Source organism: Haemorhous mexicanus, chromosome 17 (genome assembly GCF_027477595.1).
Source record: "Haemorhous mexicanus isolate bHaeMex1 chromosome 17, bHaeMex1.pri, whole genome shotgun sequence".
Classification (NCBI taxonomy): Eukaryota; Metazoa; Chordata; class Aves; order Passeriformes; family Fringillidae; genus Haemorhous; species Haemorhous mexicanus.
Window position 1 is genome coordinate 2,548,456 of NC_082357.1, and position 23,148 is coordinate 2,571,603.

Sequence of the window (23,148 nt, forward strand, 5' to 3'; positions counted from 1 at the left end):
ACTGTCCTGGCCACCTCCACTGCTCTTGTCCCTCCTGCAGTGCTGGATTTTACCCTCTAAAATTTTGATATGCTGGGAGACCCACAGGGCTTGGGATGACACCGAGGGTAGTGTCCAGGTTTGGAGTCTCCTGCCCCATCCCAGGGGATGACCAGGCTCTACCCTCCTGCAGCAGGGTGGAAGGGCTGATTTCTCTCCTGGTCAGAGTGGAGCTGTCTCAGGAGCTGAACCAGAGCTCTCTGGGAGGTGCTCACTGCTGAGCTGCTGCAGGCTCTCAGGTGCCAGGCTCATTTGCTGGCAATGCCCCTGGGCTCCAGCATAGCTGGGGCTCTTCTCTCTCCCCAGAACCTCAGGGGCTGTTTGGTTTCAAAAGCTCTGGCTGGGAGCTCAGTCCTGAGGCCTTGCAGTGCTGGCCCACAAGGCCCCACACAGGCTGGGCTGACTGCTGGAGCAGCACAAGACCATAGGGACCTGTCAGCCATGAGAGCTCTGTGGGCACTGACAGCTCTGTCATGCCAGGCCACTGTGCCAGGTTGTGCCTCCAGATCTTTGTCAGGTGAATGGCAGGGCCACACTCAGCCCATCTGAGTCCCCAGGCCACTGGCAGTGCCCTTGTCCCTCTGCCACATGCCCTGACATGGCTGGGGGGGGGGGGGACGGACATGGTCATTGTCCTCTGTGACTCCCCAGTGCTAACCATGCCCAGGGCCTGGCAGCAGTGCCAGGGGGTCTCCACTATAAGCCCATCCAGGTTTGGCATGCTGCTTTGCTGGGGGCCTGCAGGAGCTGGCACTGCCCAGAGCAAAGCTTTGGTGTCTGTTTCCAGCCAGCTCAGAAACCTGGAGGACGTGGCTGCCTGTCTGCAGAAGGTGCTGGGTGAAAATAAAGCAGCTGCAGGATGTAGAAGGTGCCCAATTGCCCATGGTCTTGGGAGGTTTGAGCTTTCAACAAGCTCAAAGGGCTGGGGGCAGCAACCCCACATCCAACTCGCCAGGAACACATTGGGGCATCTCTCAGGATGTTCTTACCAGCCTCTCTCTAGGGCTACCATAAACACACCATAAACACACCTCCCTGCCCTGCCTAGGTTCTGCAGCCACCCAGGTTCACCCAGGGGCTGGGCTCTGGCAGGGGCTGGGCCAGCTGCAGGAGCAGTGCATGAGGCTGCAGGAAGCTGCAGAGCAGCTGTGGGGTGACACCAAGGTGAGGACAGTCTCTGGGCACAGCTCAGGAGCCACTTGTGCCACAGCTGGTGCCTGAACCAGGCTGGGCACAGGATTGCCCAGACCTGGCACATCCCCACTTGGAAGCAGCTCAGTGTGCCAGGATTTTGTCGCCATGCCATGCTGGTGACAAACAACGGTGGGGTGGCCCTGAGGAGGATGACAGGAGGTCAGGGCATGGTGGGGTGGTGAAGCGCCCAGATATGAACAAGGTGCTGATGGAGTAGGGCTTGGGTGTTGTGAACAAGCACTGGGGTGGTGACAGGGCAGGGCTCTGCAGGGGATGGCTGCCCCCCTGTACTGTTTCTGCTTCTCCCCCTTCAGCAATGAAGATCCCCCCGGCTCTGCTCCTGGCACACCACACGGATGTGCTGCATCCCCCAGGACTCATGCAGGTGTCTGTCCTGAGTGTCCCCTGCCACATGGGCAGTGCTGCTGCTGAGGACTCCCCAGGGAGCTGCTGAGTCTGTTGTGCCCCACCAAGGCTGTTTGTCCTTGTGCATTGCAGGTGCAGGTGACAAAGGCAGGCTCCTGGGGGACTGATGCCAAGCTCACAGGTGTCCAGGCTAGCCACAGGGCTGTGAAATGGCATGGGGGGCTAGGGAGGGGTACATGCACCAAGGCTGTGCTGCCTGGCCTTGGGGAACTAGTGGAGTTGGGGTCACACTGCCCTGGCACCCACTCATTGCACTGGGGTAACACCACAGGCCAGAGATGCTCCCTCCTCTGCTGCCTCCCCTGAGCTCCTGGGGACACACAGGACAGCCAGAGTGTGACACTTTTGGGTTGTGCCATGTCCTCATCAGCTCTCTGACCAGTGAGATCATCAAGTCTGTGGTCTGGCACGATTTTCCAATCCTGTGGCTCCTGGTGGCCCTGGGATGGTCACAGGCACGTTCCCCTCCTCACCACCCGGGTCTCCCTGTGGCTTCACCCGTGTTTCTCAGGCAACTGTCTCTCTTCAAGGCTGGGGACAAATCTGCTCTGTGTGCTCTGGGTGGCTCTGTGCTGCACCCCATCATCTCACAGACCATCCCCACTCCCAGCAAGAGTGGATGTGTCCTGGATGTGCCCACCACAGCTGGGACAAAAGGTGCACAGCCCTGGCTCTCTCCAGGGCCCACCAGCTTGGCCCATTTTATCTCACTGGGGCAGGACTGAGGGTGGCAGCTCCAGCAGAACTCCATGCAAGGAAGCTCACAAGGGCCAGCCCCAGCTCCAGGCCCTGCCCAGGATGTCCAAGAGGCACCCCCAGTGAAACTATCCCTCCTACATTGTTTATTTTAGCAACACAAACAAGAGACTGAAATTAATTATTGACTGGGGAGCACAGGGGCACAGCCTTGCTGGGAAAGGGTCTGGCAAGGACAGCAACCTCCAAGGGACGTGGGGAAGAGGGGATAGGAGCCAGGTCACAGCAAAACATCCAGGACCTGTGGATGTCACAAGGGATCCTGAGGACTCAGCACAGCCCTGCCTGCTGGGGTCTCACACCACAGCTGATGTGGCAGAGCTGGGCTTCTGGGGCTGAGCCCTGGATGCACCTGGCCAAAAGCAGCTGGCAGTCACTGCATGGCTGGAACGGGGTGTTTGGAGCAGCTGGAGATGCAGCCAGCCCTCCTAGGATGAACTGAGCCACTGGGAGAGGGGATCCTGAAACACTCCAGGCTCAGGGCAGCTTTGCCTGTGTCCTGCCACTGCTGGTAACGAAGCAAAGACACGGGGTTCAAAGCAGAAGAGCGTGTATTGCAAGCGGCTGCGGCACATCCGGAGAGACTTCCAGCCGCCGGGATAAAAGAACAGAGGGGTTAAAAACGATCCCAGTCTCTAGGGTTACACTGTGTCATGCAAAACAGCCCTGGGGCAAACCCCATCCTGGGAGGCTGGAGGGGAGGGTGTGCTGGCCCAAGCGGACCACCAGTGTTCACCCCCTGCTCCCCATCCGGGGCTGGGTGAGGGGCCAGACGCCTCCCCGAGGGCCGGTGTCCCCTAGCCCTGCCCACCAGTGAGGACGGTGTGTATGGGGTGAGAGGCTGTGGTGGTGCAGGAACAGCCCTTGCTCTCTCCACCCCTTACAAAAAACAAGCCTCATGGGGTGTCTGCCCCCAACCCAGTTGATCAGGGCCAAGGGATGGGGGAAAACACTCAGGCACAACCCACTCTGCCTGGTGGGGTGGCCCAGGGGACTCTGAGGAAGGGACCTCCTCCATAAATGTCACTGGCATGCAAACTCCGGTGTCCCAAGAGAGGAGGGGGTGCTCCCTCCCCAAGAGTCTGGCAGCGTCAGGGTCCCAGGCAGAGGCCAGCACCGGTCCCACGCAGCCTCCCGCTGTCTCTGGGGAGCTCCATTCAGCTCGAGAACAAGTAAAAACTACTTCAAACCAAACCCATGCAAGGCAGCTATTTGCTCATGTGTCTCGGCGGCTGCCAGATGCCCTGGCAGCGGAGTTCCTCTCCTCTTTGGGGAGGGGGGGAGAAAAAAAAAATATATATTTATACGCAGGGGTCCCCGCTGCGGCCGCTCTCTGCCGTGGCCTCATCTCTCTGCCTCCATGGTCACATTAGCCTTCTGTTCTGCGCTGGCCTGCTGGGAGACGGCGGCTGGCCAGCCCGCGGGCTGCGCCGGCGCGGCTGGAGTCCACATGCTCTGCTGCTGCCCGGGCGGCGAGGCCGTGGGCCAGGCGGGGTTGAAGGCCCCGTGCTGGGGCAGCGGCGGGGCCGGGGGCGGCGGGGAAGTCGCCATGGAGGCCACGGGGCTACTGCTGTTGAAGCTTTCGGAAGCCTTGAGGCGGGAGAACATGGTGAGGGCGTCGGGGAAGTTGGGCGGCGTGGCCGGCGTGTTGGCAGGAGTGCACATCTGTGGGAATGAGACACGGGGTCAGGGAAGTCCCCACCTTCTGCCTCCCACCAGGGCGTGGCACGAGATCCCTCTGCCCCCCTGCTGTGGCAAATGAAGCCCCCAGACCTGAGCTCTGCTGACTGTGCTGCCCACAAGCAGCTCTATTTAAGGGTCTGAAGGCTCATGCTGTGGGTAAGAGCTCCTGGCAGAGGGCCCAGACTGGACCCCCTGTGCCCAGCCAAGTCAGGGACCCCCTGTGCTCCACAACCCACTGGTGCCACCCTGGGCCTGCAGCTTTCTGGCTCTGGCTCAGCTCCCATCCCCCAGGAGACTGGGCATGCTCCAGCCCTGCTGGGCACTCGCTTTGCATGCTCCAAATCCCCAATTGTCCCGGAGAGTCAAACAAGGCCGTAGCAGCCAGTAAATCCTTAAGACACATCTGCCCAAGCAGATTATGGGCTGCTGGGGCATGAGAGTTAAGGGACCGAGCCTGAGGACAGCTGGAAGAGAGCAGAGGCAGGCAGCACCCACGTGTGGGTGTTTACACACCTCCAGACGCTCTGCACGCTGCACCAGAGCCACGCTCAGGCGAAGCTCTGGGAACTGCTCACTTCAGCGAGCACAAAAGGACCTGTGTGTGTGGCTGCTGCAGGATGGGAAGCACCATGTATCTGTGAGTGTGTTTACACAGGTCAGTGCTTCAGGCTACTCCAGGCTCTCTCTGCCAGGCTGGGCTGGTGTGGACCACTGGCTATGCCCAAAACATCCTCCCTCAGACTATCCCTTTTGGAAGAGCAGCCCCAAACCATCTGCAGGGCTCTGCTGTCCCACTGTCCCACCAGCTGCTCTCCAGGAAAACCTTCCTTGGCAGGCAGCTCTAGCAGTGCCCAGCCAGACCTCCCTGCCTGCACTCCTGGAGCTGGGGAAGCAGTGAGCTGGACATGAGCACCAGCCTGAAGCACCCGCCAGCTGGTGCTCTGCCCTGGAAGAGCACTGGGGAGCTGGGAAAGCACTTACCATCTGATGGTGGTGGCTGTACGGGATGTTTGTTTCTTGGAAAAAAGCACTGAGAGCAGTCTGAAAGGAAGGAAAAGAAAAAAGGGAAAGATGATGTTACTACCTGCATCCAAACTGGGCACCCACCTCACCCCTGCACACTATCAGACCCCAAAGATGATCCAAAGCAGGCCCTGGGGAGCCTTGAGGGCACAGCTGCTCTCTGTCCCCAAGCAGGGACCTGCGCCTGCCATCTGCTCATACCAGGGCAGGTGGTAACCATGTGTATTTGGGACCACCATCCTTGCAAGAAGCAGCTACTGCTGGGGCAGAGCCCAGCAGGTGTTTCACAACTCACAACGACACTCTGCAACCACCGTGTGCTGGGAAACCAAATCCAACCCCAGCAGGAAACAGTTAAAGGCATGTCTTGAACAGAACATGATCACAGTCCCCATATTCCCACCAGGAGATGCCCAGGACAGGGGCTGCAGCAGGTTCCCACCCCATATACCAGGACATTTCCAATTCAGTTGCAGACAGAGCACAACAGGGACTGACATTGTTTTGTAGCTTCCAGTTAAAACCAGTAATACTCTGGTAAATATGTCACATGCCACAGGCATGTGAGAGGACAAGAAGGGTTGAAGGTAGGGAAGGCCAGGGGAAAAAGATGGTCAGGAGGGCAGACACCCAGGCCAGGTCTGGGAGGAGCAGAGGCAGCAGTAGCTCGGGGGGTGCACAGCACTGAGCTGATGCAGGAATGGTGAAAAGTTCTTTACTCAGAGGGTGGTGAGACCTTGGCACAGGTTGCCCAGAGAGGCTGTGGCTGCCCCATCCCTGAAGTGTCCAAGGCCAGGTCAGATGGGGCTTGGAGCAACTTGGGATAGTAGAAGGTGTCTCTGCCCATGGCAGGGGAGTGACCTTCAAGGTCCCTTCCAACCCAAACCATTCTGTGATTCCATGATGGCGTCTCCTGCTCTGTGCCAGGCTTCAACTGAGTCAGGGCCAGAAAACAATGGCTTGATTCAGTTGTAGATGAGACTTGATGGAAATGTAAGAGAACTGGTTTGGATTCAGTTCTGGTTGAAGGAAAAGCCCCCTTCAATCCTATTCAGGCCTCTCCTCAAGGCCTTTAGGTCTCCACTCTGGGGTGTGAGGTGTGGGGCTGTGGCTGGGTGCTGCCACTCTACCAGAGACTCTGCTTCCTTCCTGAGAGCCAGGGACTGGGGAAAAAGAGGCAAAAAAGCCCAGAAAAAGTACAGGGAGGTTGTACCAAATGCTGCCCAACTGCAGCAGCCACAGTCCTGCCACCACCCATGCTCCTCATCCCAGGGTCCACATGCTCCTGTGTCATTCCCAGGGCCAGGATGAATGACAGCAAATCAGCTCAGATCATTGATCCAATGGGAAAACTAATTTTGCCCCAAACATCCAGGCTGGCAGGCCCTGGGAAGGCAAAGAGGTTTATGGTTTCCTGACTAAATAGCAGAAAACTATTGGTACGACCAGGTGGCAGCCAGAGCAATGTCTGAAAACAATGATCCAGACCTGGGTGGGGGAAGCAATTCCTGCTGCAGAGTCTGGCAGCTCCCAGACCACAGGGGGAGTGTGCAATAGCTGGGCTGGCAAGGCTCTTCCCTGCAATAGCTGCATTTAATAACACAGCACCTGAACTCTGCACCCAGCCACGCTGTGAGCTCCAAGCCCTCAGCTCCTGCAGGCAGGATCCACCAGATCCCTGAGTGGCAATGCAGCAGGAATGGGGTCTGTGGCCCTGCAGAGAGCTCCAGACAGGACAGCACACGGCTCTGAATTAAGGAAATGTCCGACACAGACACTTCTGCAGCAGTGACACCCCCTGCCACGCTACCCTTTGTCCCGGGTGAAGTCAGACGTCAACACCCAGAGGCCCTATCGCTGACAGATCCTGATAAGAGAGGGGGTGACACCAAACGGGAAACACAGGCAGAGATGTGGGCACAGCCAGATACCATAAGCTGATTAAATCTGCTCTGTGCTCCTGTTTTCCAAGTGGCCTCATATCTGGGACTGTGCCACTGGCAGACAGTGGCAGAGAAGGTCCCTGCTGTCCACCTGAGCTGCCCACCAATCCCTGCCAGCGCTGGGATGAAAACTGTGACTGGGCAGAGGAAGCACTCTGCCAGGGCAGGCCTCTCTGCCTAACACAGTGTCTCTTCCCCTCCATCTGCCCCTTTCCAAGCATGTCAGAAACAGCCCCTGTGCCCAGCACAAAGCCCATGACCTGCTGTCACCCCCAAGGGACCTGCAGAGCCCCAGCCTGGCAAGTGAGGGCCCCACCCTCCCCTTGATGCCACGGGGGCCAGGGACACACACAGGGGCCAGGGACACACACGTAACCAAAGCTACTGATGCCACCTGCTCTCCAGACAGCGTCACAAGTGCCACCGTGACTGGTGCAACAGCAAAGCCAATTAAGGCTCCTCTGCTGGAGCAGGAGCCCGAGCCCAGCTCAGCTCTGATCCTGGAGCCAAAGCCCCACTGCCTGTGTCACCCTGGTGTGCATGGGAGCAGGGCAGCCACAGCCTGGCCACGCTCAGCAGGTGACCAGGCCACTGTGCCCCCTCCCAGGATACAAAACCAGGAGCTTCACAGGAGGGGGATCACACAGGGACCCTGCCAGGGTGCCAAGAGGCACCTGTGGTGACTCAGTCAGAGAGAGGGTGGCTGGAGGTGTGAGCCCTGCCAGCACAGGGCACTCAGCAGCAGGGGCAGCCCTGGGAGCACCCTGTCCTTGAACCACCAAGGAAGGGGCTTCATGAAATGTAAATACACAAGAGGAAGTGAAATCCAGCCATGGACACAGAGAGTGAAGCCAGACACCTGCTCCTCCTCTTGTTCCCCACACACAACCTCTCTAGACTGAACAGAGGCTCTCAGCACCAGGAAAAGGAAGGAATGGGTGGATTTTTTTAGAAGCAGTTTCTTCTTATCCTTCCCAAACAGCCCCAAGGGCAATGAGCACATAAAGCCAAATAATATCTTTCTACCAATGAAGGAGCTTGATCCACTGCCCAGCCCCATGTGAGACTCTGCAAACTCTGAAATGTTTGCCTGGTAACCTGCAGGGTTCCAGCCACCAAGGAGCTGCTCTCCCTGGCTTCTCCCAGAAAGCCAGGCCCTGGAAGCTGAGTGCCAGCCTTCACCCAGAAACACTCCAAGTTGCTTTCTGGGGCCTGTAAACCTTCCCCTGGGATCAGCCATGGCATTGCTCCAGCTGCTGGAGGGCTGGGCTGGCATTGCCATTCCAGCTGGGACCCACAGCAGCCATCCCTGGAGGCATGGAAGGGCCCACAGAGCAGCAAGAGCTGCAAATTAAACTAGGCACAAGAGGATAAATCCTGCCCAGGGTCCCTAGGAAACAAGAGAGCAGTTACAGCGAGTGGGAGAGGCAATCCACACCCTACCCATGAACTGCCCTGCTCCCCAGGGATAGATGGGATGAAAAAAAAAAGGCTCCTTAGTCAACCCCGAGTATGAGACAGACTCTGATCAGCTCACACCACAGCCAAAGGTGACTGTATCCCAAATGTTTTCCTGACCTCCGACCCTGCTCACTGTCCTGGATCACGTTCCTTCTGGAAAAGCTCCGGGTCTACCAGGGCTGGAAAGACACACACAGAGCAAATCCACTCTGCAGCCCTCACTTCATCTTCCAACACACAATGGCCCCTGAGCAGCCAGCCTCGAAAGCAGCCCAAGCCCAGGGAGGTGGTCCCAAAACACCAGCATCCCAAAGCTGTCCGTGCTTCACAGCAGCCTCCCTCTCCCTCCTGCTGGTGACAAACACCCCAGGCGCTGTCACAGGCAGCAGGTGGGACACTTGCCCACAAAGGAAAGGTCCTGGGCAGGGCAGATGGATGCCAGGAATGTCCTGGCCAGGACAGAGGCACAGAGCTGGGACAACCCAGCTCCTGGTGTGTGTCACTGGGCCACTGAGCTAGCCTGGCTCAGTGCAGAACACCTCTCTGTCCCCGTGGTGGCCTTAGGGGCAGGAGCAGAATGCTCAGGTACAAGCAGGCTGATTGTATTCACGCGTGCCCCTGGAGGAGCGCTCTGACTCCAAGGAGATGGTTAATTTATGCTGCCTTCCCTCGTACTGAACTTGCCTGGTACTTGCCTGAACTCCCCCGATTTATACTCACTCACTGCAGATGCAGACCAGCCAGCAAACGGGTGCTGCACTGGAGTAACAAAAGCCTCGGGAGTACTCCAGAAAAGAGGTGAGAGCAGGCTGGAGTGGTCGGGAGGTGATCCCTCCCCAGCGTGGCTCCCAGAAGGAGCCGTGCCCAGCGGCCATTTTGCAAAGGGAATTATCTGACCGTTGCACCAAAAGTGAGTGGGAACATGGTAACGGCAGCGTTTGTTTACAGCCCAGCTTCCTCTGAGTCATGTGAGTGCCCAGCCGGCAGGAGACGGCTGTTTCTACTTGTGCAACTCGCCAAACGGTGGCAAAGTTCTGCAAAAAAAGCCTTTTGAAAGGCACGTTAAAACTTCTGTCATCCCTCCCCGGCTCTTCTGCGACACGCACGGAGGTGGTGGAAGAGGATCCCGCCTGTCCCAGAGGGCCACAGTCAGGCTGTGTTAGTAAACAAACGCCGGAGCACGTTACACATGCAACACATCCCACGCCAGCGGTGCTCCCGTTCCCCGGGCACGGCGGTGGGGATCGCCGGCCCGCTCTTCCGCACATCCCTGCGAGCCCACCCCGCGCTCCCCGGTCACGCACGGCTCGCTCTGGGATCCCTCCCGGCCTGTGATAGAGCAGGTGGGAATGCTGTGCCCGCACCGCGACGGACGCCGTCCGTACCGGGTCCACCCGGCCGCTGTTCCGTTACGGAACAAGCCCGAGACAGCCCGGGCAGCAGCGCCCGCGCCCCCCGGCAGGGAGGAGAGGTGCTCCAGCCACGGAGAGGAACAAACAGAGCCTCCTGCTCCCGAGACTGACTCAGAGCTGCTCCCGCAGCACTGCACAGACATTTCAATTACCGAGGTGCCATTAGCGTCAAATCCATCAGCTCCAACCTAGGGAGCTGCAGAAGAGAAGGAAAAATCCTATTTAGAAAGCAATTTATTGGCGACGGCCACCGCAATGCTCTTTGCTCCCTGCGCTTCAGGTGCGGGGATCTCCGCAGGAGCCGAGCACCCCGAAAGGCACCGGGGAGCTCCCCCGGCGCCCCCCGCCCCACGCGCGGCGTTAACCCCTGTCAATGTCACGGAGTATCCCGCCCGCGAGCGAAAGGAAAACGCATCTGGAGCCAGAAAAGCTTTGACCTACAAAGTCTCCTCTCCCACGGCTGCCCGAGAACTCAAACTCCCCGGGGCAGGGCCGTGAGAAAGGCTGCGCTGGGGTTTTCCAGCCCACGGCCACGCGGGAGGGCTGGGGCGGGGGCGGGGGGGAACAGGAGGAGGCTTCGGCAGATTCAGCGCCCCCGGCCCGGTCGCGGTCCGGCGTGGGGCCCCGGTAGGCTGCGAGCCCCTCTCTGTGCACCCCCCGCACAACGTGGCCTCCCGATCACCCGCCCCGCGTGGCGCCCACGCTCCCTCGGGCACCGCCGGGGGCCCGGCCCGCGCCCCGCCGCCGCCGCGCGTGTGGGCGGGCGTGGGGGCAGCGGTGTGTCCGCAGGGCCGGGCACCGATCCACGCTACCCGAACCCCCCGCGACGCCCCCACGAGGGGACCCGCCCGGGGCCGGTACTGGGGCGGCGGCCTCACCTCGAACTGCCAGTGGGCCGCCTGCAACAGCTGCTTGGCCTGGTCGGCGGCGCATCCGGCCGCCAGCACGAACTGGTTGATCATCACCTGGTGCTTGAGCTCGTCCATGGCCCCGGCCCCGGCCCCCGCCGCCCTCAGGGCGCCGACAGCACGGCGGGGCCGGCGGCTCACGCCAATGTTTACCGGGCACTGACTCACGGCGCCCGCCCAGCCCCGCCCACGGCCGCCCGGGGCGGGACGGTGCGGCCCGGCCCGCGCGGCGCCCCTGGGACTTGTAGTTCTCGCTCACCACGCCGTCCCGCCGCCCTGCCCCCGCTTGGACCACAACTCCCAGCAGCCCCCGCTCTGTTTGCAGAGCGCTTGGCGCGCGTTGAGTGACGCGCGAGGCCGGCCAACCGCCGCCCGCGGCTTGGTAGTACCTGACCGTATATGGTCAACAACGGCGCGGCCCCCAATGGGAGGGCGGCGGGGGCGGGTCGCGCGCGAGGCCGGGCCGGGGCGTGGCCCGCGGTCACGTGGGCGCGGGCGGTGTTTACAGTCGGCCGCGTGCGGTTTCCTGTTGACGTGAGGGAGCGGCGGGGCCGCGCCGGGCCCGGCCGGTTCGGGGGGAAGCGCCGCCGCCGCCGCCCCTCGGCACCGCGAACCCCCGCAGGCCCTACCGTTACTCTCCTGCAGCCTACGGGCGTTTGGTGGAGACCCCTTGCCTCGTAGCTGCCGTACGGCTCCGCGGCCCGAGAGGCGGTGGAGCAGCAGCCCCTTGGCCCCCGCGCCCTCCATCCGCACTAATAAACCATGGGCGCGTTGCCCACCCCCTCCTGGTCCCGTTTCTCCCTCAGCCACAGCGTGTCAGTGCATCGCTGAGGCGGCTGACGGGAGCTGAAGGGAGAGGCGGCAGCGAGGGAAGGTTCTGGAAGATGCCGGGGGGCTCCCGGCGCTCTGAAAGGCTCCTTTGAGAGCGCGGCAGTGCCGCAGTCCATGAAAGCCCGCGGCCAGGCCGGCGCTGCAGGGCCCGGCGGAGCGGACAAGGATGTTGCTAAGGGTAAGCAGGCACAGAGCTGCGGTTCAGTGGCCGGGGCTGGTAACACCAGGAGAAAGATGAAGGGAACTGCCGGCTCCAGCCGCCTCCACCTTTCCTGAGCGGAGGTTCTGGGCTGTTTCCTGCAGTTTGGAAAGGTTTGCCTGGCCGTGCATGTTCACTAACACCTCTGACCCTGGCTGGCATTTTGCTGGTGTTTCTGAGCCTTGAGGATTAAATGGCTGAAGCTCAGGCAGGTAATGCACTTGATCAGTGGGGTTTGCAGCCTTTGCTGCATTGACAGGAATTGCTCTGTATTGTCCAAAGCTAATCACCGTTTTCTGCATGTTCTTTAGTAACCATTCTGGAGTTACACAACCATTCAGCCTCTCCAAGCCTTGCAGAATTTCAGGACCGAGGAGTTCTCCTATATATCTCTGCCTAAATCGAAGTGAGAGCACAGCTGTATGTGGCAGTGGGACATATGAAGAGGTTACTGCTCATTTCTTACGAGGTCAAGACAACCCCCAGAGAGAGGTAGCACAGGGGGACTTGTAGCCACCAAGGTGTAAATACAGCAGGAAAAATGAATCTCCTGAATGATTACTTTAATCAGAAAGAGACACATTTTTAGAAACCTTGCAGTTTGGTGTTTGGAGGGAGTAGGGTTGGGCCTGGCCTGGCAGGGCTTTCGGGAAGGGTTGCAAGCCCTCAGAGCAGGGCAGTGTTTAGGGAGGCAAAGTTCATGGGCTCACCACTCCTTCTGGTGAGCTGTAACTCTATGTGTGTAGAACAACCTTGTGGTTCTACATGTACCTGACAAACACAGTGAGTGGCAGTGGGAACAGAGACAAAGCACTGAGTAATAAACCCCAAGCAGCTGGACTTTGGATGAGCTGCTCTGGTGACCGAGAGCTTTGCAGGGAAACACATTTCCTTGTTTACATGGGTGTGCTCATAGCTGCCTCCCCAGCAGACATGTCCAGGGAGGCTCCTGAAGGGCATCTGGGGGTGGCTGGAGAAACATAGCAGTGGGAGGGTGGGTGTCCCTCTGGCCCATCTGCCTCCTCTGGACTGCAGCTCTGTGGATTCATTTCCTGGATGGGTTTTGCAGAGCTGGAAGGCAGTGCAGGAGCTGAGGTCCCCTCAGCACCCCTGGGGCTCTGCAGGCTCCTGGTGGCCGGAGCCCTCAATTTCAACCTGGTCCTCCCCAGTTTGACCACTCTCACCCCACACCATGATGGCACTCAAGGTCTCAGGTCCTTTGAACCTTGTGAAAGTGTTTTCATCCCTTTCTCATAGGGGACGTCCCAACTTTGTGGCTTTCTTCCCTTGTGGTGCAAGCAGACCCCTGGGCTGGCAGCACCAAAATGGGGACAAGCACATCTCAGGGAACCCAGTGAAGGTGCAAAACCCACTTGGGTGGCACCACCAGAGTTTGTGGGGCTGTTGCTGCTCTTGCAGCTGCCACAGTGCAAGGGGGAGCGCTGCTCTTCCAGCCCACCTGAGGAGCTGTGGGGCCCTGCTGAGGGCTGGCAGGGTAGCCCTGCTCCCTGCCCTGAGCCATCCACTCTCCTTCCCCGTGCGGCTGGCAGTGGCCCTTGATGGGATGGAGGAGGCCGTGGTGCAATATCCTGCCTTTGTGCGTGCCAGCACTCGTGTCCTACGGGCCGGGCGAGGGCAAAGGAGCAAAGGAACTGCTGCTCTCCAGCTCCGCTCACTCCGGGCCCTGGGATTTGGGGCGGAAGGGCTGAGCCCCGCCCGGGCACGCCGCTGCTATTGTCGCTGTCTGTCACACACGGCTCACGGAGCAGAGCCCTCCGGGACAGATTCCCCAGCAAAAGCCCCTGCCCTCCTAGATGGCAACAACCCCCACGGGGCCCGACGGCTTCCTCTGAGCGCTCCGGAGAGCCGGGCGGCCCGGGAGGGACCTTCCCGCTGGTGAAGGAACAAAAGACCTCCTGCTGCAGCTTCCCGGGCAGAGCCAACACCCCGCCGCTGTGGGGACCTGGCTCTCCCCTGCTTAACCCACATGGTACCGAGCTCTTAGCTGCTCAGGGAATGTGGGTTTGCAGTGAGATGATCTTTAATGTCCCTTCCAACTCAAACTGTTCTAGGATTCCACGATTCTGTTCCAGAAAAAGCTCGGGGAACAGTTCTGGGGCAGCTGCCTCTGGATGCCTCTTTGAGCTGGAGAAGGGCAGGATGCTCTTGGTGCTCAGGTTGTGGGAGGAAAGGGAGAGGGACTCTCATCTTCTGTCTGTATGCAAATTCCCCTCCTCGCCTGCTTCATGGTGCAAACACTACTCTGCTTTGCCCCCAGGCTGTGGTCAGCTGGCCACCAGTTCTCAGGACAGCACAGGGAGATGGACCCACTAATCCTTGCTGTGCCCAGTCTGCTCCAGCACTGAGCCCCAAATCAGCTGGTGGCCTGCAAGTGAGGCCTCGAGGGTTGTGGATTCACCCTGCTCAGTTTGGGGCTGCTGGTGGCTGTTCACATCATCCCTGCTGCCAGGGCACTGCCCACAGCTTCTTCCTGTGGCTGTGCAGGCAGGGAGCCCTGGACGTGCTCTGGGCCAGCACACGTGTCCCTGTGATGGTCAGCAGACTCCATCCCTCCCTGTCCATGTTAGAGAAACCCTTGCACAGAGAGGCTGCTTGAGCAAGAGGCACCGGCACTCCAGGAGGATCCTGGGGGACACAGCAGAGAGTTCCCAGGCACGGTTAATGCCAAGGCACTGCCAGAACCTGCAGGGTACCCAACTCTCGTGGTTGGCCAGCAGGACTTGTTGCTCATTCCATATTTTTTCCCTGTCCTCCTTCCCAGCTCTGCTGCACAATGGGATGCAGAAGAGCAAGGTCTGCTCCTGTCCTTACCCCAGCATGTGCTGCCCTGCATCCCGTGCCTCTTCCAGCCCCTCTGGCTGTGTTCGTGTGGCCACAACAGCTGCAAGGATAATAACTGTCCGGAAGCACGTTTCGCCTGGGGATTGTTTGCTTATTCCTGCTGGGCGTGTTTTAGTTTGTGTTTACAGCCAGCAAATTCCACCCACTGCCTGCTCCCTTGCTATCGCAAAATCCTCCCGTGCTGGCAGGCTTTGCTCCCTGCTCCATCCCATTTCCATAAATCCCAGCCCTCTTCCCTGCTCCTAAGGCTAATTTAAGGGATTTCACATGTGCCACCTCAGCTCCTCCATGTCTCTCAGTGATTCCCAACTCCACTGCTGGGAATTTGGGTCCCCAGTTCCTTTGCAGCATTCTGTGCAGGGAGGTACTTCCCATCACAGGGAGTGGCTTTTCTCTGTTCTCATTGCCAGAGGGGACAGTGCTTGGTTTTGGGACATTGGTGGCTTTTTTGTCCCTTTTCCTTCACCCATCCTCCTGACTGTTTTGTCCCACGTGAGGCAGCCCGTGGCCATTCCCTGTCCTCACATCCAAACCTCAGGCATCTCCATTTGCTTTCATGTGTGGATTACCTGTGAGGGGAGGAACCCAGAAAGAAGAGGCTTCCCCCTGCGAGGCTGATCACCTCCTTTGCTGCTGGCTTTAAGCCTCAGCCAGTAGCAGGTCCTACCTCTGGAGCTGCCCTGGATAATTCTCCCTGGGCATCCCTGTGCAGGCTGTGTCCCTCTGTGCTTCCCTGTGCCAGATGTGTCCCTGGGAATCCTCCCCCTCCCCCCGCCCCTGTGCATCCCTGTGCAGAGCATGACCTTGGGCATTCTCCCTCTGCATCCCTATGCAAGGTGTGTCCCTGGGCATCCATCCTCCCCGTGCTTCCTTGTACAGGATGTTGTCTTCCAACATTCCTGTGTGAGCTCCCAAGGGCTTCTCCATCTAAGGTGTGCCCCCAGTGATCTCCATGTCCATGCCCGGGTCCTTCCCATGCAGAATGCCCCATGCCCATCCCTGGGCCTACTCCTGTTCCCATCTTTGTTCTTCTCCCTGTCCCTGTCCCTGTCCCTGTCCCTATTCCCATTCTCCCATTCCCATTCCCGTCCCCAGCCCTCTTCCCATCCCCGTTCCCGCCGCAGCGCCTTCTGCCGGCGGAGCTCACGCCACCGCCCCCCCCGCCGCCCCCCACATTGGTAGATGCCGCCCCTCCCCGCCCCACCGTTGGTAGGCGCTGCCGCGGTGGCTGCCGGGAGCTGTAGTACTGGGGTGGAAGGACTCGCTGTCCCGGCGTGCCCCGCGCCGCCGCCGTGGGTGCGGGTCCCGGTGCCGCCGCCGCCGCCGCCGCCGCTCTGTGCCCCCGGGCCGCCCGCCTTGTCCGCGGCCGCCATGGGCTCCCTGCTCAGCCGGCGCATCGCGGGAGTGGAGGACATCGACATCCAGGCCAACTCGGCCTACCGCTACCCGCCCAAGTCCGGTGAGGGCCGCGGGGACCGGGGAGGGGGACAGGCCGTGCCGGGCCCGGTGCCCCCCGGGCCGGGCGGGGAGGCGGGGACGGGGCTGCGGGTGTGCCTGTCACCGACTCTGTCTCTGCCCGCGGCCCTGCCCGGCCGCGCTGGCGGAGAGGCCGTGGGTGGATGGATGTCCGTGGGCAGAGCGGTGCACCGGGCCGGCTCTGCCCGGGAGCTCGGTGCCCTGCTCTGAGGGTGTCTCCGTGCCCGGCTTCCAGGCCTCAGCTGTCCCGCTGTCACCGCCCGTGGTGCCGGGGTGCTCAGGGTGCTCAGGGACCGCTCCCCACGGTGCAAGTATGGCCTCAGCGAGCTGCTGGTCCCTGCCGGCTCTGCTGGTAAAGGGAACCGCGGCGGGGTTCGCTGGGGACAGGGAGCAGAATTGGGTCTGCTTGAATACAGGATGACCAAATTCCCGCATGACAGCCGCCTTTAACTCCTTAAAATGGCAGTGGCTGTCACCTAGGAGCTGTTGGGCTGACAGAGCCTGCTGGGTGTCTGTTTTCCACAGGGAATAGTTCTGAAGGCTTGGAGAGTTGGGTGCCACTTGTGTGCAGTTGGGATGAGCCCATGACTCACCTTGTCTTGGGCTGACTTTTAAGATTGACCAGGTTTAACTTTTTTAAAGAGTTTTACTTATTCTTCTCAGAAAACAAGTGGTCAGGGAAATTCAGATACTCTTTTCCCGTGCAATATCCATTTGCTTACAATTTTTTTAGGTTTTGGTTCTGTCAGGGCTTTTCCAGGCAGGCTGAACAATTTGTAGAGCAGCAGTTTGGATCCTCTCACTCTCAGATGCAAAGACTTTTCATTCAGAGATTCAAGTCCTGTGTGTGTCCATGACGTGCTGGCTGTGACATCCTCAGGGCTGTGTGATGGAGGGGGCCAGGACCCCTGCTTAGTTTCAAGGGGTTGCAGGATCATCTCAAACAGAGTCCTGTCATCATTACACCTTGTCTTGTTGCAGGTTGGCCTTCAGCAGGAATGGTGACGTGGAGGAAGTGGAAGGGGGAAACCTGCCTAGAAAAGTCCAGCAGCAGTGTTGGCTCTCTTAGAAAATATAACTGCTTTTTTTAGGGGTTTGGGAGCTAGGTTTTTGGGCAGCTGGGAAAGGCAAGTGTCGCAGTTTGGCTGCAGCTGAATCTGTGTGTGACAGCATTTTACATAAAGAATGGATTAATTATAACCACCATATGCAATGGACATGAAGCTTCTTTCACATCAGCATCCTGTTGTTCCTGTGCTGCTGAACTGGAAGTTAGTGGTGTATTGGGTTTGGGGCTTGTCAGGGTAACCCCATCACACTCCTGAGGTTGGGTTTGTGTGTTACCGTGCTCCCTGGAAGGGGATCTGTGAACCATAATGCTACCAGAAAGTGTTCCACATGTGATACCTCCCTTGTGGAACTGAGCAGCCAATACTTTCAAGCAGCTGGTTAAATAAAAATATTTGTATTTCCTACAAAGGCTCTGGATGCAATTAGAAGGTTGTTAATTAATTTTCTGTGGCATTTTCTCGTGCTCTTTCTGAAAGCTGGTGTTAAGCCAGGGCTTTCTCTTCACATACTTTGGGTTTATCTAACAAGGATCCTCTTGACTTTGGGGAGAGAGGAGAGCTGTTCAAGCTCTAGGCAGAAGAAGAGGTGGTGAACACCTCTGAGGTGGAGGTTCAAAGCCCAGAACAGTGAGGGCTGTTAAGGATGGCAGCTCCCCTCCCTCCTTCAGTGTGTTCAGAGGGGCAGTGTCCTTTGAGGTCCTGCCATCTCCAGAGTGATTGTCTTGGAGATGGGAAGGTTGGTACCAAAGCTGGCAGTGAGCATGACTGGAAGTGAGTGAGTGCAGTGTTGATTTCAGGAAGCAAGCTGGAAGTAGTGCAAAATATTCTTGGGCTAAATGTTTGCTAATTATTTCTAACTGGACAGTGCTGCTGTGATCCCTGTGTGGAAGAAGATGGTTTTCCATGGGCTGTGTTGGGTGTGTGTGCTGGAGAATGAGCCTGACTTGCACTCCTGGCTCTGATAGGCTGGAACAAGTGGTGAGGGAACATTACCTGAGGTCACCCATCCTGTGTGCAGCACTGTCCTTCTCCTTCTCCATTCTATCCCTCCTTGTCTCTGGCTTCAACAGATCTTGACTTACTAGAAATGTCTTCTCAGGGACTGTCCATGGTTGGTTGGCATCAGTTGGGTTTGATGAGGGAGCAAATACCCCCTCCCAAGGACAAACTGTGCAAAGAAACAAACCCTAAATACAGGTAAATACCTAAATACAGGTGTTCTGGCTGGGATTTCAGCCTGCCTTTGGAGAGGGACATGCTGACTGAGCCTTGTTGAGTCACAGCTGGTTGCAAAGGCAGAGGTGAATATTCACTTCTCCTTTATTTCCTTTTGATGTGGTTGTTGCTGGGTCAGTCACGTGCCCTGGGGAGGATGGAGCAGATTGCTGTGGAATCCACCTTGGTCTGCATGAGCCAGTCCTCAGTGAAGCAGGTTGTTTTACAGCTTTGTTTTAAATTGTGTGCAGTTTTGTAGTAAAAAATCCTCAGAAAATGCCCTGCTTCTTCCTCCAAGGCTCTGGGTGGGTATCATCTACATTTTTCCACCTGCATCTGGATGACTGAGGCTGCTGTAAGGTGATACCCAATTTCTTTCTCTGACTCCTCTTTGCTGGTACCTTTTAACCAAAATTTCTTGCTTTTTGAAGCCCATGCTGGCATTGTGCCTGCCTGATGGGTTGGGGGGAAGGCCTGGTTTGTACAGAAGAGTAAGTGCCTCTGTGAAACAGGCTGAAAATGGGTATTTTTTTCCCTGTTAGCAGGGAACAGTTGTGATCACTGTGGTGCTTCAGTGCTTGGAGCAGTGAAAGGATCTGCCCTGTCCCTATTGCTTTGGAACAGTGAGCAATGCCCCAGTGCTCCCCACAGCTCTGCTCCTGTTCGTGCTCCTCTGCAGCACGGAGCACGTGCCCTTGGGATGGCTCTGATCCTCTGGAGTAGCTCTTGAAGAGGACTCCCTGGAGATTTCTGGGAGAAAAAAAAGGAAGTGGATTGCTCCTCTCTGAAACAGAACTGCTTTGTTGTTTGAAAATGAGGCTTTAATTAAAGAAAGAGCAGTTTTGAATAGAAGAGTACCAGAGTCACACCCAGTCTGTGCTGCTGTGTACCACGACAGTGTCACTGTCCCTGTCCCTGTGTGCTGGTTCAGGCTGTGCTGTCAGTCTGCCATGGTGGTGACTGTCTGGCTGAGTAATTAAACAGAACCCAATTTCTATCACTTCACTGTTAATTGCATTAATGGTGAGAAGCCTAAATGAGCGCCTAAATGCTTTCTGTTAATGAACGTTGTGACACAGCCATGCTGTGATGGGATTACAGCTGTGCTCAGCCTCCTGTAGGTTGTGTCCCTTCCCAGCTTCTCTCTTGTGCATCACATCCATGTGTTGCATGGATATGGGATTAGGATGCTGGCTTAGGGAGAGGTAATTATGACTGGACAATCTAGTGCTTAATGCTTGGTGCAATTATGATAATAAACCCCCATCACTGTGTTGTACTAAATATAAAGTATTTTGGTGTCATTTGATGCCTTGGAGGAGCCTTGGGTTCCAGTTTGGTTTTGCATGGGACAAACGAGTGTGTCAGACTTGGCTGTCCTGGATGTCCCAGTGGTCCCAGTTTTTCCAGCCACTGTAAAGTTTTCCACCACAACAATTTCTCTTGCAACCACTGCTTGGGCTTCATCTACCTCACTTGGTCATGTTGTCTTTTATCTCATGCTGCTCTCTGCTTTGTGCTGATTTACTCTGGGGAAGTAAAGCCACGGTTTTTCTTTGTTCTGGCATTTTTATCCTTTTCCATCCTTTTTTATTTATGTGTGATTCTTTCCTGGTCAGCGTGTCACTGCATTTTCCTGGAGGGTTTCTGTTTGTAGCAGTTCTGTGGAGGATCACTCCAAGGATTTCTTGCTTTTTCTTTTTCCTGCCAAAGAGAATGGCACTTAGCTATGGGCACAAGGAGAATGCTACAGAGCTGTGTGTAAAGATGGCCTTGGAACACCTGCTTAAGGTGGTTTTATAGCCTGGGGGAACATATGGGAACAAGGTTCCAGAGGCATGATAGCCTGGCTAAAGTTCTAAAGCTGTCTTTGTACTGGATTTGGAAATGGAACCCAGGATTCCAATGCATAGAATATATATGCACGCCTCCTAGAGCCACCAAAAATCCTAAATGTCACAGTGACTGCAAAAGAGGATGCCTCATATTTTCCATCTGGAAGTTTGCTTTTCTTTTTAGTCCTTAGGATGATATTTAAGAAATGCTTTCTTAAAGTGTTCTGCCTCCACCTTGGGCAAACTCTGAGGTAGTTGTGATAGTGGTTGAGAGGATTAATGCCTAACTTTGGTTTTACCTTGAGAGCTCTGTGTCATTGTAGCAAGAGCTTTCTGAAAGCTTGCAACAGAATATCTTTTTTTAGCTGCTGAAAACTGTGTTATAAATTTGTGGAGACAGTTTGCTGCCATTCTGGTTTGTTTGTCTGTTGAGACCTCGTGTGTGTGGCAGCTTCTGTGTGTGCAGCAGCAGTGGCAGAGCCTCAGGGTTGTTCTGCTCACCAGTGTTCCCCCTGAGCACCTCAGAGTGGTTTTCCCTGTGCTCCTCGTGCCTGGCACTGTGTTTCTTGTTTGCTTGTGAAGAAAGTGCCTCGGGGAAAAAAACCTCTCCTTCACCTTGCAGGAGGTGACTTAGCAGGAAGATGAAGAGAGTTCAGTCTGAATGTGGAACTGAAGGTGTGATTCCAGCTACTGTATTGGTGAGAAATCCCAACAATTTTTTAGAGATGTCAAAAGTAGTTCTTAGTGGAACAGTGACAGTGTGGCAGGTGCCTTGACCATGCTGGTGTTGTGTCTGGGTGTTGTTCCAGTTGAGCAAGAGAGACCCTTTCATCTTTGGAGATGCTCTCAAACCATATCCTGGGCTGATCCCACAGCGTGGGCAGCAAGAGTGGGGGGGATTCTGCCCCTCTGCTCAGGTGAGGCCCCACCTGCAGAGCTGCCTCCAGCACAGGAAGGATGTGGAGCTGCAGGAGAGTCCAGAGGAGGCACCAGGATGATCCCAGGGATGGAGCAGCTCTGCTGGGAGGAAAGGTTGGGAGAGTTGGGATTGTTCAGCCTGGAAAAGAGAAGCTTTGGGGTGACCTCACTGTGGCCTTGCAATATCTGGAGAGAGCTTAGAGAAAAGATGGGGCAAGAGTATCTACAAGGACCTGGAGTGACAGGACAAGGGGGAATGGCTTCAAACTGACTGAGAGTAGGGTTAGACTGGATAATAGGAAGAAATCCTTCCCTGCAAGGGTGAAGAGGCCCTGGCAGAGGTTTGCCCAGAGAAGCTGTGGCTTCATCATCCCTGGAAGTGTCCAAGGCCAGGCTGGACAGAGCTTGGAGCAACCTGGTGTCATGGGAGGTGTTGATGGCAGGGAGTTGGAGCTGTGTGATCTTTAAGGTCCCTTCCAGCCCAGGCAGTTCTATGATTCTGTAATTCTGTCTCATTCCCTGGATAAGAGGGAGTTCTGTGACTCTGATCCCAGATAACCAGCTGCTATGGTACTGAGACATCCTGCACAAGCATTGTCTTCTCAGCTGATCAAATAAAATGTTCCAAAACTTAATCCTGCTTGACCCACATAAAATGTGAAATCTATTCCAGCCTTCAATGTGGTTTTCTGAACCTCAGCACATACACAAACCCCCATGGTATATCTCTGGTAGAGAGGCAGTGTCAGGCTGGCTGTGCTTGGAGATTATATACAGGTTAGTTTTTTAATTTGTTGCTTCTGGGAGGAGTGGGAAAAGATTCCCTGTCATTTGGGGCACCTATATTTGTGTCCAGGAAATGACTGGATGTGGCACTCAGTGCTCTGATCTGGTTGAGAAGGTGATGATAGGTCACAGTTTGGACTTGATGATCTTGGAGGGCTTTTCCAACCTAAATGATTCTGTGATTTTGTTATTGTGATTCTGTAGGACAGATTCTAAGTGGCTGCTGGACCTGTGCTGAAGGTGATTGTTGTATCTGGAAATAAGGATGTGTTTCAGTACTACAAACATCTGGGTGCTTGTTAGCTGAGCTCAGCAGTAGCTGAGCCCTCCCATCATCATTAAGGCACTGCCATCTGTGCAGAGTGAAAAGAGCCTTTCTTGAAGCATAAAGGGAGAAAGCCTTAATGGAAAAAACAGGGCCATTCATGAAAACCCTTCCATTTCAGAGTAAATCCTGCTTGCTCCTAGCTAGAGGGACTGCAGATCCCTCCAGAATGCCTCCACAGCCATTCAGATGATTAGTTACTGCTTCTGGAATGAGTCATTTTAACACAGATTTATGCTGTCTATGCATTGCACCCAGGGAAGCAAATGTACATTTGGCTCAGTCCTCTCATCCCCCTCTCATCCTCTGAAAGTTGAAGGGAAGTGGCTTGGATGGAGCCTTTTATTTCATTCTCTCCTGATACTTATTTCTCTGAAACTGTACCTCTGTGAAGTTCACATTTGAGAGTGTTTTCCTCTAGTCTTTCTAGGAGGGAGCTATGTTTGTGATGCTCTCACACACCTGAATTAATTCTGCTCATTTTACAGCTAATTCCATGCTCCAGAGTCCCACACATGCACATGCTTTGTGACATTTTCACTGTAGTGCATCACCTTAAAGATGAATGAAACAAATTCATGGTGAAACTTTGAGCTGACTTTCACTTTAGTCAGTCCCTGACATCCATCTTTCTGCATTTAGAACTGTCAGCATTATTAATTAAATTAATAATTTAATAATACGTCAGGGTGTACAATCTCCAGCACTCCCAGTAAAGGTTAGGAGTGGTTCTTGTCTGGGTTATGGGAGTCAAAGAGGGGATGAAATGTAACAGGAGAGCCTCTG

At 56.3% G+C, this 23,148-nt stretch overlaps 2 protein-coding genes across 6 annotated transcripts in view; one reads left to right on the forward strand and one right to left on the reverse strand.

Moving 5' to 3' along the window:
* Window positions 1–2,486: 2,486 nt before the first annotated feature.
* LOC132335478 (uncharacterized) lies at window positions 2,487–11,592 on the reverse strand. The gene is made up of 4 exons (XM_059862052.1): window positions 11,240–11,592; window positions 10,816–11,080; window positions 5,080–5,139; window positions 2,487–4,080 (listed from the first exon to the last, which is right to left on the reverse strand). The coding sequence occupies exons 1-4, from the start codon at window positions 11,590–11,592 to the stop codon at window positions 3,760–3,762; spliced, it is 999 nt and encodes a 332-aa protein (XP_059718035.1). The 3' UTR covers window positions 2,487–3,759.
* A 4,422-nt stretch (window positions 11,593–16,014) lies between these two features.
* Window positions 16,015–23,148, forward strand: part of MGRN1 (mahogunin ring finger 1) — a 50,417-nt gene continuing 43,283 nt past the window's right edge. For 3 of the 5 annotated variants that reach the window (XM_059861349.1, XM_059861348.1, XM_059861352.1), the window contains exon 1: window positions 16,015–16,196. In XM_059861349.1, the coding sequence (XP_059717332.1) occupies window positions 16,109–16,196 (88 nt within the window). In that variant the 5' untranslated portion in view covers window positions 16,015–16,108. The remainder of the gene's footprint in view (window positions 16,197–23,148) is intronic. The other 2 variants (XM_059861351.1, XM_059861350.1) reach the window with 1 other exon arrangement.

Bases quoted from the DNA above. Each gene is read 5' to 3' on its own strand.
- LOC132335478 (XM_059862052.1), bottom strand. From the start codon at position 11,592: ATGGAGGGCGCGGGGGCCAAGGGGCTGCTGCTCCACCGCCTCTCGGGC. The intron at 11,081-11,239 runs GTCAGGTACTAC...TACAAGTCCCAG, and splicing joins GCCGTTGTTGACCATATACG to GGGCGCCGCGCGGGCCGGGC. The intron at 4,081-5,079 runs GTAAGTGCTTTC...TCATTCCCACAG, and splicing joins ACAGCCACCACCATCAGATG to ATGTGCACTCCTGCCAACAC.